Source organism: Geotrypetes seraphini, chromosome 4 (assembly GCF_902459505.1).
Source record: "Geotrypetes seraphini chromosome 4, aGeoSer1.1, whole genome shotgun sequence".
Lineage (NCBI taxonomy): Eukaryota > Metazoa > Chordata > Amphibia > Gymnophiona > Dermophiidae > Geotrypetes > Geotrypetes seraphini.
This window is the reverse complement of record NC_047087.1, coordinates 318,292,760-318,304,375: the sequence shown is the minus strand read 5'-3', so window position 1 is coordinate 318,304,375 and position 11,616 is coordinate 318,292,760. Positions and strand designations below refer to the sequence as shown.

The 11,616-nt window shown below is 47.0% G+C and overlaps 1 protein-coding gene across 1 annotated transcript; it reads left to right on the top strand.

Moving 5' to 3' along the window:
- The first annotated feature begins 9,258 nt into the window (after positions 1 to 9,258).
- PRLHR (prolactin releasing hormone receptor) lies at positions 9,259 to 11,407 on the top strand. The gene is made up of 2 exons (XM_033940144.1): positions 9,259 to 10,741; positions 11,241 to 11,407. The coding sequence occupies exon 1, from the start codon at positions 9,475 to 9,477 to the stop codon at positions 10,492 to 10,494; it is 1,020 nt and encodes a 339-aa protein (XP_033796035.1). The 5' UTR covers positions 9,259 to 9,474; the 3' UTR covers positions 10,495 to 10,741; positions 11,241 to 11,407.
- The last annotated feature ends 209 nt before the right edge of the window (positions 11,408 to 11,616 follow it).

The following is an 11,616-nucleotide window of genomic DNA, read 5'->3' as shown; positions in this document are numbered from 1 at the left end:
GAACCAACATATTCAATGTCAAAATGTACAGCGCTGCTTACGTCTTTCAGCACATATAAGTGATAAATAGTAGTGGTAGGTGTTTCTGTCAGTCTGTCTGTCCAAGTGAGATTGTAAGCTCTTCTGAGCAGGCACCTTTCAGCTCTATATAAGTGATAAGTAGTAGTAGATGCTAATTCTCCCTGTGCAGATTGGTTAAGACCTGCTTCCCCTGCCCTGTTTTCATTCCTAGAGGATCATTCAATCCCCCCTAAAGCTTAATGCTTTTAAAACAAACAGGAGAAAATATTTTTCTCTCAGTGTATTCTTAAGCCCAGGAACTCTGCCAGAGCAAGTGGTAAAAGCAGTTAATGTAGCTGGCTTTCGAAAAGGTTTGGACAAGTTCCTGGAGGGAAAGTCCATAAACTGTTATTAAAATAGACCTGGGGAGAGCCACTGCTCATGGGATCTTGCTACGTTTTGGAAATTTGCCAGGTACGTGTGCCCCAGACTGGCCACAGTTAGAAACAGGATATAGTATTGGGTTCAATAGAGCTTAGTCTGACGCTGTGTGGAAACTCTTTCTGCTTCTGACCCCCTCCCCCAAATCCCTGTCTTCTTCCTTCAAATGGCCCAATCCTCAGCGTAGGATTAAGCCTTTGGTGGGCTGTAGAAACATAGAAACATAGAGTCTGACGGCAGAAGAGGGCCGGCGGCCCAACAAGGCTGCCCACTCAAGAACCCTCCCTCCCTGGAGTACCCATCTTTTATGCATAACTCTGTAGCACCCCCACCTGTTTGTCCCATCGACTTTTGAATTCAAGCCTCGACCACCTGGCGTGGAAGTTTATTCCATCGATCAATCATCCGTTCAGTGAAGAAGTATTTCCTGGTGTCACCATGAAATCTTCCCCCCCTTAAGTACACAAGTACATCGGGATCCCATTCTAATATCGACACATTTAAAATGTCTTACAAATGTGACCTTGAATCTTCCTGATTGCGGAGTAGATTCAGGAAAAAACATTTTTGATTTGATTTGGCCAACTGAATCGCTTTTTCAGTTCGATATGATTCAATTTGCTCTCTACGATATAGCTTTAAAATAGCTGGTGGGTTTATTTTGCAGCTTCTTCACCCCCCCCCTCCCCACCCCCTTTGCCCTCTCCAACTCCACGCTGGCACTGTCAAGTGTACACAAAACAAACACTGTTAGATCCTAGCATACATTTGCTGTCTAATAACAGCTCTGGCAGGATCCACAAATCAAATCTGATGTAATCAAAAAAATAGAAAATAAAATTAGTTTTTCAACTTTTTCTTGTTTGGTCACTTTATTATTCAAATCATGTTGGTCCCAGGCTCTGGTTTCTCTTTGTCTTCTGTTAACTCGCTTGCCAGGGTCTCCTGTCCATTTGATGCTGTCTTCTTTCTCTGTTCAAACTGAGGTGCTTGCTGGGTTGGATTATTGCAATACTGTGTTTTGGGGAATCCCAGTAACAGGTGGCTCAGGATTCTATAATAAGGATGTGGTGTGGGACTGATACATTTGAACACGTTACCAGACATTATATTGCAGTGTATTGGTTGACAATGGAGTTTTGAGTGAAATATAATCTTTTCCTGATGGTTTATTTGAGTCTTAGTCACACACACCTAAGCATTTATGTGACCGTTTCCAGAATCCCAAAGAGTAGCAAGATTCCATTCAGAATCCCAAAGAGTAGTAAGGTTCCATGCAGAATTTCAAAGAGTAGCAAGATTCCAGAATCCCAAAGAGTAGCAGGATTCCAGAATCCCAAAGAGTAGCAGGATTCCAGAATCCCAAAGAGTAGCAAGATTCTAGAATCCCAAAAAGTAGCTAGATTCCATGCAGAATCCCAAAGAGTAGTAAGATTCCAGAATCCCAAAAAGTAGTAAGATTCTAGAATCCCAAAAAGTAGCTAGTTTCCATGCAGAATCCCAAAGAGTAATAAGATTCCAGAATCCCAAAGAGTAGCAGGATTCCAGAATCCTAAAGAGTAGCAAGATTCCATGCAGAATCCCAAAGAGTAGTAAGGTTCCATGCAGAATTTCAAAGAGTAGCAAGATTCCAGAATCCCAAAGAGTAGCAAGATTCCATGCAGAAACCCAAAGAGTAGTAAGGTTCCATGCAGAATTTCAAAGAGTAGCAAGATTCCAGAATCCCAAAGAGTAGCAGGATTCCATGCAGAATCCCAAAAAGTAGTAAGGTTCCATGCAGAATTTCAAAAAGTAGCAAGATTCCAGAATCCCAAAGAATAGCAGGATTCCATGCAGAATCCCAAAGAGTAGTAAGGTTCCATGCAGAATTTCAAAGAGTAGTAAGATTCTAGAATCCCAAAAAGTAGCTAGTTTCCATGCAGAATCCCAAAGAGTAGTAAGATTCCAGAATTCCAAAGAGTAGCAGGATTCCAGAACCTAAAGAGTAGTAAGATTCCAGAATTCCAAAGAGTAGCAGGATTCCAGAACCTAAAGAGTAGCAAGATTCCATGCAGAATCCCAAAGAGTAGCAAGATTCCAGAATCCCAAAGAGTAGTAAGGTTCCAGAATTTCAAAGAGTAGCAAGATTCTACTATGAATGCTGGCTCCTCGTACATCCCAAAGGCTTGATCAATGCATTTTTCTTTTGGACGTGTCTTTTTCAAAAATGATTCAAAATGACAGATGCACTGAGAATATTTGAGAAATGACCATTTTCAAAACAAAGAGATTGTTTACTGTATCATAAATGATTAAGTTCACTTCTGGATTTCTGTGCGTGTTCCACAAAACGCCCAAACTCGGATTTGAACGTCATTTCGAAAATGCCCCTCCCGATCTCCCAGCAAAGTAATGTTCATTCCCAGGGAAAAAAATGCTCGAGTACCTGAATAAATTCATGGAAACCAGTTTGAGCTCCCCTGGGAGGACAGCATCGAAAATTAAATAAAGATAAGAAAAATAAAAAGATCCTGGGTAGGAAAGGATGGGAAGAGAGAAGGAACATTGAATGGATTCCTTTTGCACTATGCCTTCCTTCCCTCCCTTGGGCTCTGGGTAGACGTACCTAGATTGTGAAAGAAAATAATTTATGCAAATTCAGAAGCTTGTTTGAGATAAGAATCCTACAAACTGCCTCAGGAAGGCTTTGCTCTTTGGCAGCACCTGACTCATATCTCACTGGTTTTTGCAAGTAAATGGCTGAATAAATAGAAAATACTGATCCTGATTAGTCTGTGAACTGATCTTCAGAAGAGGGATGAATCAGTGCTGGAACCCACTCCTCCCCTCCCCCTCCTGCCTCCAGCACATCCCTGCAAAGCAAGAACAGATATGCAGATGTTTGTGGGAGGACACACGAGCAAAAGCAAGAATGGGAAGGAGTTAAAGCCATTGCACAATGGTGACCCCTAGTGGTTGCTTTTAGGGCCCACAACTGCAGGATTCATGGCCCCACCAAACTCACGACTGTATCACTCTCTGAGCCCTGCCCCTTTCTCCCAGGTCTGCTTCCCACCTGCTCAGCTGTAACGGTAGCAGGTTTATTATCAACCTTTGCTTTTATTATTTTCAGGCTTTTTTTTCTTTTTCCACCCTTCCTCTCCCTTCTGATTTCTAAGCAGTCAAAATTCACCAGCAACGTTTTGTTATGTGGGAACCAGGTATTTGATGCTGGGACAAATTTAAACATCATCTTTGAATATTAGGGTCTCAGCATCTTTGTGGATGAACTTGGGCTGGTACTCGCTTCCCCACCTCCATTCTGAGCCCCTCATGACTCCCCCTCCCCAAGAATGACCTCCTTCCTAAACCCCCTCCAATAGCATACCCTCCCCTAAGAACAGACCCATCGTCCCCCAGCCATCAAGTGCAAAGCCACCTGTAGGCCCCCTCCCCAGGCCACTGACTTGGGAGGAGTGAGAGGATGCAGTAAAAACTTAAAATGTGCCTGAGAATCTTACCTAGAAGGAGAACCCCACAGGCATCTCAGTTTATAATGCTGGGACGTCTCTGAGGTATGTCAGATAATCCAGAGCGTTGGATAAGGGAGTCGCTAAGGTACCTTTTAATGGGACTAACTTAATACCCCTTTTGATTTGTTTTATTTCTCTGTATTACCTTTAAGTCCACTAACGCAGCAGCCCCCCAGCGCCACTACTTGGCCCCTCATCTCAGCAGTTGCATGGTTCCAAAGAGTCATAAGGTACACTAGGCCCAGGCAACATATCAAGGTGTGTTTGCAAATCGTTTCAAGTCAGGTCAGTAGCAGCCAATTGAACTGGAATCATTTCTGGAGCTTTCCACCGCACTCCTCGCTCTGAGATGGCGTTTTCTTTCTCCGCAGCTAGTCCAGAATCATCCCTTTTACCGCCTTGTAAGCTCGTGCAACTGCTGCAGCCAGGAAGTCTTTATTCAGATTTCATCTCCCTCCCCCCTCCCCTTTTACAAAACCGTAGTGCGGATTTTAGCGCCGGCCTTGGCGGTAACAGCTCCGACGCTCATAGAATTCCTATGAGTGTCGGAGCTGTTACCGTCGCGGCCAGAATGAAAAACTGCGCTATGGGGGGGAGGGGTTAGTATTTTAATCACTCCTATGCACTGTTAGATTGGATTTTAAGAAAATGCTGAAAACGCAATTGTTCGTAAACGCCTTCTTATGCAATAGAATTATGACTGTGGCCAGGACAGACAGGGAAAAATGCTTGAGGACCTGAATCAATTCATGTAAACCTTTCTGAGCTCTCCTGGGAGAACGGTAGAGAAAATTGAATGAATGAATGAAAAGCTTCAGCCTCTGATAACCAGAGCTTGTATTGTGACATCACAATGCCTCGTTCTACCAATAAGAGCCAACCTCATCAGTGATGTCACAATGGCTTCATTGTCCTAGACTTGGCTCACTTTTACTACATTTTGAGTTCTAGAGTGACACAGTGGATAAAGCTAAACCGTCAGCACCCTGAAGTTGTGGGTTCAAATCCCACGCTGCTCCTTGTGACCCTGGGCAAGTCACTTAATCCCCCCATCACCCCAGGTACATTAGACAGATTGTGAGCCCACCAGGACAGACAGGGAAAAATGCTTGAGGACCTGAATAAATTCATGTAAACCGTTCTGAGCTCCCTGGGAAAACGGTAGAGAAAATGAATAAATAAATTGTGACATCCTTCAGGGATTCAAGACAAGGTTGGACCAGAACATACACAGGCAAGTCTAGACTCCAATAGGGCACTGGTCTTTGACCTAAGGGCCGCCGCGTGAGCGGACTGCTGGGCACGATAGACCACTGGTCTGACCCAGCAGCGGCAAATTCTTATCTTCTTATGTGACATCACAATCTCAGCTCTGGTTACCAGAGACAGAAACTTTTCACACTACAGTACTCCCCCGAAATTCGCGGGGGTTCCGTTCTAGGAACCCCAGTGAATTTTGAAAAACCGTGAGTACGGTTAAAAGGCAGGAGGGGGCAGTTGAGACGCCGGTGGGTGCAAAATCCCTGGCGCTCTACTCCGACCTCCTCTTCCTGTTGCTAAAGTCAGGCTACACCAATCAGGAGCTGCTTCGACACGCAGCCCGACTTTAGTACAGGAAGAGGCCGTTGGAGCAGACCACGAATGACTGAGTCTGTGACCATTTAACCATGACCTTTCAACTTTTACCCAGAGACCAGTGATATTCAGCAACAGTAACCCTGCAACTTAGGAGAGCAAAATGTTATGCTAAGGTCTGCAGGTGAGTGGAGTAAATGAATCCAACCCAGAAGAGTAACGGTGTAAAGGCCGCAGACAGAACAACAAAGCGATGAAAGGGATCGGAGAAAGCAGATATTATCGGACCTGACACGGGCCATGTCTGGTCCAACAAAATCTGCTTTCTACGAGTCTTGGCACCACTCGCTGTCCCATCTGCAGCCCACCTCACTGCTCCTGTCTGGGCAACACAATTATATGCACGTGGGTTTGGAGCTCCTTATCGGAGGATAAGCTGACCAAGGCACCCAGTGATTAAAACAGCCACGGACTGCCACAGCTGAACTGTATATTAGGCCACGTACCTGCTGTCAAAAAAAGTAACATATCCCTTTTCCACATAGTCCCCGTGCAAGATTTGTTGTATCGTTCCAACTAGCTTCTGCATTCCTGCAGAGGAAGTTTTTCGGCTGCTCCTGAAGTCATGCTTTGTCTTTTGCTGTCCGGGTCGCATTGATGCGCCCACGTCTCGTCGCTGGTAACAATTACAGCTATACTCGCTCGAGGAGCGCAGAGAGAGGGGGGACATGATCGAGACGTTCAAGTATCTTACGGGCCGCATCGAGGCGGAGGAAGATATCTTCTTTTTCAAGGGTCCCACGACAACAAGAGGGCATCCGTTGAAAATCAGGGGCGGGAAACTACGAGGTGACACCAGGAAATTCTTTTTCACTGAAAGAGTGGTTGATCGCTGGAATAGTCTTCCACTACAGGTGATTGAGGCCAGCAGCGTGCCTGATTTTAAGGCCAAATGGGATCGGCACATGGGATCTCTTCACAGGGCAAAGATAGGGGAGGGACATTAAGGTGGGCAGACTAGATGGGCCGTGGGCCCTTATCTGCCGTCTATTTCTATGTTTCTATGTTTCTTTCCAGAATTCTCGGATCTTCTTCATACCGTCTCAGGAACTGGGTTGCAATCTCCACATCCTGTTGCACGTGTAGATGGGTAAGCTGGGAACCCATCGATGCAGACTTTCCTGTCATCAAGAAGATACCGAAAGGATGGAGTCGGTCCAGAGGAAGGCTACTAAAATGGAAGAGGTGGTCGGAGAATACCGTGAATTGCGGGGAACACTCTATTTAGCTCTTAAATTTACATGAATTTATTCAGGTACTCAAGCATTTTTCTCTGTCTTGGAGCCCACTGGGGCAATCTATCTGTTGCCCAGGGAGCAGTGTGGGATTTGAACCCACAACCTCAGCATGCGGAGGCTGTAGCTTTAACCACTGCACCACACTCTCCCCTAAGCAGCAGCTCCCCGTACAGAATCACCTCCTCTCATCCCTGTCCCTCCCTTTCTGTTTAATATATGCAATAACTTTTTCAAATGACAACCTCCCCCTCCCCCACCTGCTAATTAATTAAAGAAAGTGTTTCTGAACCGAGCGCAAGATTAAATACTCTTCCAGAAGATGACAGCAAAGGCCGCGGCTGCCAATCACTTGTGATCCTGGGCAAGTCACTTAACTCAGGCCCAAATGTCAGGGGCACCTTCAACCGCAGGGTGCCCGCATTTCACACGCCGCCTGAGCACGGAACGCTGTCACTTTCCTGGGTACGGGTTTATGCGGGTGCGCAAGTGGCACAGCGACCGAGCACTAATCCGTAAGGGCGGGTGGAAGAGAATTGCTGTACAGACACAAGGGCCACGGCAGTGCGTGCCACGTAACAGAATGCCGCACATTACATCGCACCCTATGGGCGCTATAAGTGCGGGCAGCAAGATTTTATGCGAACAGAAGCCAGGTGATGCCTAGATGCCCTTAGAGCAGGGGATTCTCGACCCAGTCCTGGGACTCACCTAGCCAGTGGCGTTTTCAGGAGACCTACGAAGAATTTGCACGCGATGGAGGCGGCGCAGACACATGGATCTCATGCATATTCATTTTGGATGTCATGAAAACCAGATTGGCCTGGTGAGTTCTGAGGACTGGAGTTGAAAACTCATGCGTTATAGCAGGGGTAGGGAACTCCGGTCCTCGAGAGCCATATTCCAGCCGGGTTTTCAGGATTTCCCCAATGAATATACATTGAAAGCAGTGCATGCAAATACATCTCATGCATTTTCATTGGGGAAATCCTGAAAACCCGGCTGGAATACGGCTCTCGAGGACTGGAGTTCCCTACCCCTGCGTTCTAGAATAGATTCTCATCAGGTGGCACTTTTTTGAGATTGCTTGAGAAACTCCCTAATCTCCTACTGGTCCTGTTTCATTAGGTTGTAAGCTCTACTGAGCAGGGACTGTTTTAATGTACAGGAAAATACCTCTGACTCACCTTCAACAGCTTTAGAGAGCTAGTCACAGATGCCCAAAACAGTTTGTTATGGTTTATTGAAAATGTGATTAAACCCAGGTTGTTGAGGGTTAACTTTAGTGTGACTTTCAATGTCCGTGAAGCTGGCGCCCCCTTGTGGTCCTGGGGCGAGTAGCACCAGCCGGGCTGCTCGGGAAGCCTCAGCGCCGGCTCTTTAGTGTCTTTGAAGGAAGAACGAGGATGGGATTTCTTCGCAGCGCTTTGAAAATAATGCCCTGGATAGACGCGCACTAAACCCAAAGGAATTTCCGAGGCTTTGGCGGAGAAAGAACTTTCTGAGGAGGGAAGGCAAGTGCCCAGCCCCCGACTCCACGTCTGTCTCTTCCCTCCTAACTTTCCCCCTCCGTTGCCCGTTTATCTGTCTGACAAGTTCATTTGTCTTTCACTGTCTGTCTCTCCTCCTCCTGTTTTCCCTAGTTTCAAAAACATTGTCTTCTCTCTCTCTCACACAGACACACTCTCTCTTTCTCTCTCTCAAACACACTCTCTCTTTCTCTGTGTCTGTCTCTCTCTCACATACACACACACTCTCTCTTTCTCTCTCTCAAACACACTCTCTCTTTCTCTGTCTCTCTCTCTCTCTCACACACACACTCTCTGTCTGTCTGTCTGTCTCTCTCTCTCACACACACACTCTCTCTGTCTGTCTCTCTCTCTCTCTCACACACACACACACACACTCTCTCTTTCTCTCTGTCTGTCTCTCTCTCATATACACACACACACTCTGTCTCTCTCTCTCTCTCTCTCACACACACTCTCTCTCTTTCTGTCTGTCTCTCTCTCTCTCACACACACACACACATTTTCTCTTTCTCACTGTCTGTCTCTTTCTCTCTCACACACACACACACTCTCTCTCTCTTTCTCTCTGTCTGTCTCTCTCTCACACTCTCTCTCTCACACACACTCTCTCTCTCTCTCTCTCTCAAACACACTCTCTCTTTCTGTGTGTGTGTCTCTCTCTCTCACACACACACACACTCTTTCTCTCTCTCTCACACAGACACACACACTCTCTCTTTCTCTCTGTCTGTGTCTCTCTCACACACATACACAAACACTCTCTTTCTCTCTCTCTTTATCACACACACACTCTCTCTCTCTTTCTCTCTCTGTCTGTCTCTCTCTCTCACTCACACACGCACATACACTCACTATCTCTCTGTCTGTCTCTCTCTCAAGTCATCTCCAGTCCTGATCCCAGTGGGGGACTTTCCTGCAAATTCATGTCAAGTCGCCAGAAGAAAACCAGCAAAAACCTCCAGCAACACCGATGCAAGAAGGCAGAGAGAAGTTTGGCTTTGTCTGGCAACCTCTACCCATCTGGGGCTTGGCACAACCTTCGCACCCGGGGCTGGAAGAGGCCAGGAGGACCCTGGCCAAGGTCTAAGCCCATCATCCGATGCAAGGAGGAAGGGGAAGATGACTGCCGAGAACTTCACCTCGGGAAGGCTCCTCAAGAACACCAGTAGCCCGTTCAGCGGCCTCCAGGTCCTGCAGTCCTTCAAGCCCCTCATCATCCCCTGCTACTCTTTGGTGGTCTTCATTGGCATCATTGGCAACTACCTTCTCATCTATGTGATCTGCAAGACCAGAAAGATGCACAACGTCACCAACTTTCTGGTGGGCAACTTGGCCTTTTCCGACATGTTGATGTGTGCCACGTGTGTGCCCCTGACCCTGGCCTATGCCTTTGAGCCAAGGGGTTGGGTCTACGGCCCCTTCATGTGCTACTTCTTCTTCCTCATGCAGCCCGTCACTGTCTTCGTGTCCGTCTTCACCTTGACGGTCATTGCTGTAGACCGATACCATGCCACCGTCTATCCCCTGAGGAGGAGACTGACCATTCCCCTTTGCGCCTATATACTAGCTGCCATCTGGTTGATAAGTTGTGTCTTGGCCGCTCCGGCTTTGGTCCACACCTACCACGTTGAGTTCCCAGCTTTGGACTTTGCCATTTGTGAAGAGTTTTGGGTGGGCATGAAGAAAGAGCGCCTCATGTACGCCTACAGCACCTTGGTCCTCACCTATGTCCTGCCCCTGACGGTCATCTCCATGTCCTACTTAAGGATCTCCGTCAAGTTGAAGAACAGGGTGGTTCCGGGCAACATCACTCAAAGCCAAGCAGAATGGGAGCGGACCAGAAGGAGGAAGGCTTTCCGTTTGCTGGTGCTGGTGGTGGTAGCTTTCGGCCTCTGTTGGCTGCCCTTGCATATTTTTAACATGATGAAGGACATTGACATTAATATGATCAACAAGCAGTATTTTAACCTGATCCAGCTGTTGTGTCACTGGTTTGCCATGATGTCCACTTGCACCAATTCCTTTCTCTACGCCTGGCTCCACGATAGCTTCAGGGGGCAGCTGAAGAAGATGTTCGTCTACAGGAAGAAGAAGATCGGGCCAGCCACCAACTGTGTGATGGCTGGGGTGGTTCTCTAAAGAAATGGCCCATCTTCGACGCTTTCGGCATCTGCTCTTTGCTGGAGTTTCGGCTGTTTCCGGACCCTTTCATCTGCATTTTGTCGCAACCTGTCCTTTGCTACCCCATCTCGAGATCTCCAGCATCCTCCAGGGTTGAGTTGGACAGTCCTGGCGGAGCCTGTGGAAGGGTCTAAGCGCCCTGTCCACTTCACACGGAAGGACTTTGGACATACGTTGGCTTTGAAGGGGACAGCCTTCAACTCAGGTAGGAAGTCTAATCGTCTTGTACGCTATTTCCTGTACCTTTATAATATCCTACCGTCATAAATGTGAACATACCAGAATAAATTTGGCAATGGGCAACTCAGACGCCGCTCCTTTTAATGCCCTAATTATGATAAAGTAATTCATGTTATCACTTGGGTTTAATGCTTTGACCCCCCCCCCCCAGGTTGTAAGGCCAGTTGGAATCTGCCCTTTCCATCTTAAGCTAAGTAGGGATGATGCTTAATGAGGATTGAGCTCTGCAGGTCTTCCTTTCCTTCCCTAGCCCTGAGGAAAGGCATATTCTCCAGCTCCGGGGCTGTAATTTTAGATGGGATCCTGTGACCAGGAGCTTGGTTCTGACTTTTTTGGGTAGTTCATGCTCTCTTTTCCCTCCCCTCCCCCAGAAAGAAAGAACAGTAAAATTGTTGAATGCTAGTCTTTCCTCACTTGGTTTCTCTTTGATCCAGATTTGGGTAATGGGTCTTTTTCTGTTGTAGATCGCTGGAAGTTAAGGAGATATACGGCTGCTGACCTTGCTTCCAAGCAGATGTGAGACGGGAACCAGGAGCTCCAACAGGGCAGACATTTCAAGCTGTGCATAGCATGTCTCTGGAACTCCAGACAAATATATGTCATGGTCTCGTCTAATAAAATCAGGCCCCGGACAGCTGTGTGCAAATCATTTCATGCAAATTCATGTCTGAGACTTGAAGCCCACAGGGGGAGAGATAGGCTCTGCTCTAGACCAGGAATTCTCATCCCCATCCTCGGGACACACCCAGCCAGCCTGGCTTTCAGGATAGCCACCAGATTGATTTACCATTAACCCCATGCATATTCATTCTTCATCCTTACAGCTTAGAGAGAGAGAGA

Bases quoted from the DNA above. Each gene is read 5' to 3' on its own strand.
- PRLHR (XM_033940144.1), top strand. From the start codon at position 9,475: ATGACTGCCGAGAACTTCACCTCGGGAAGGCTCCTCAAGAACACCAGT.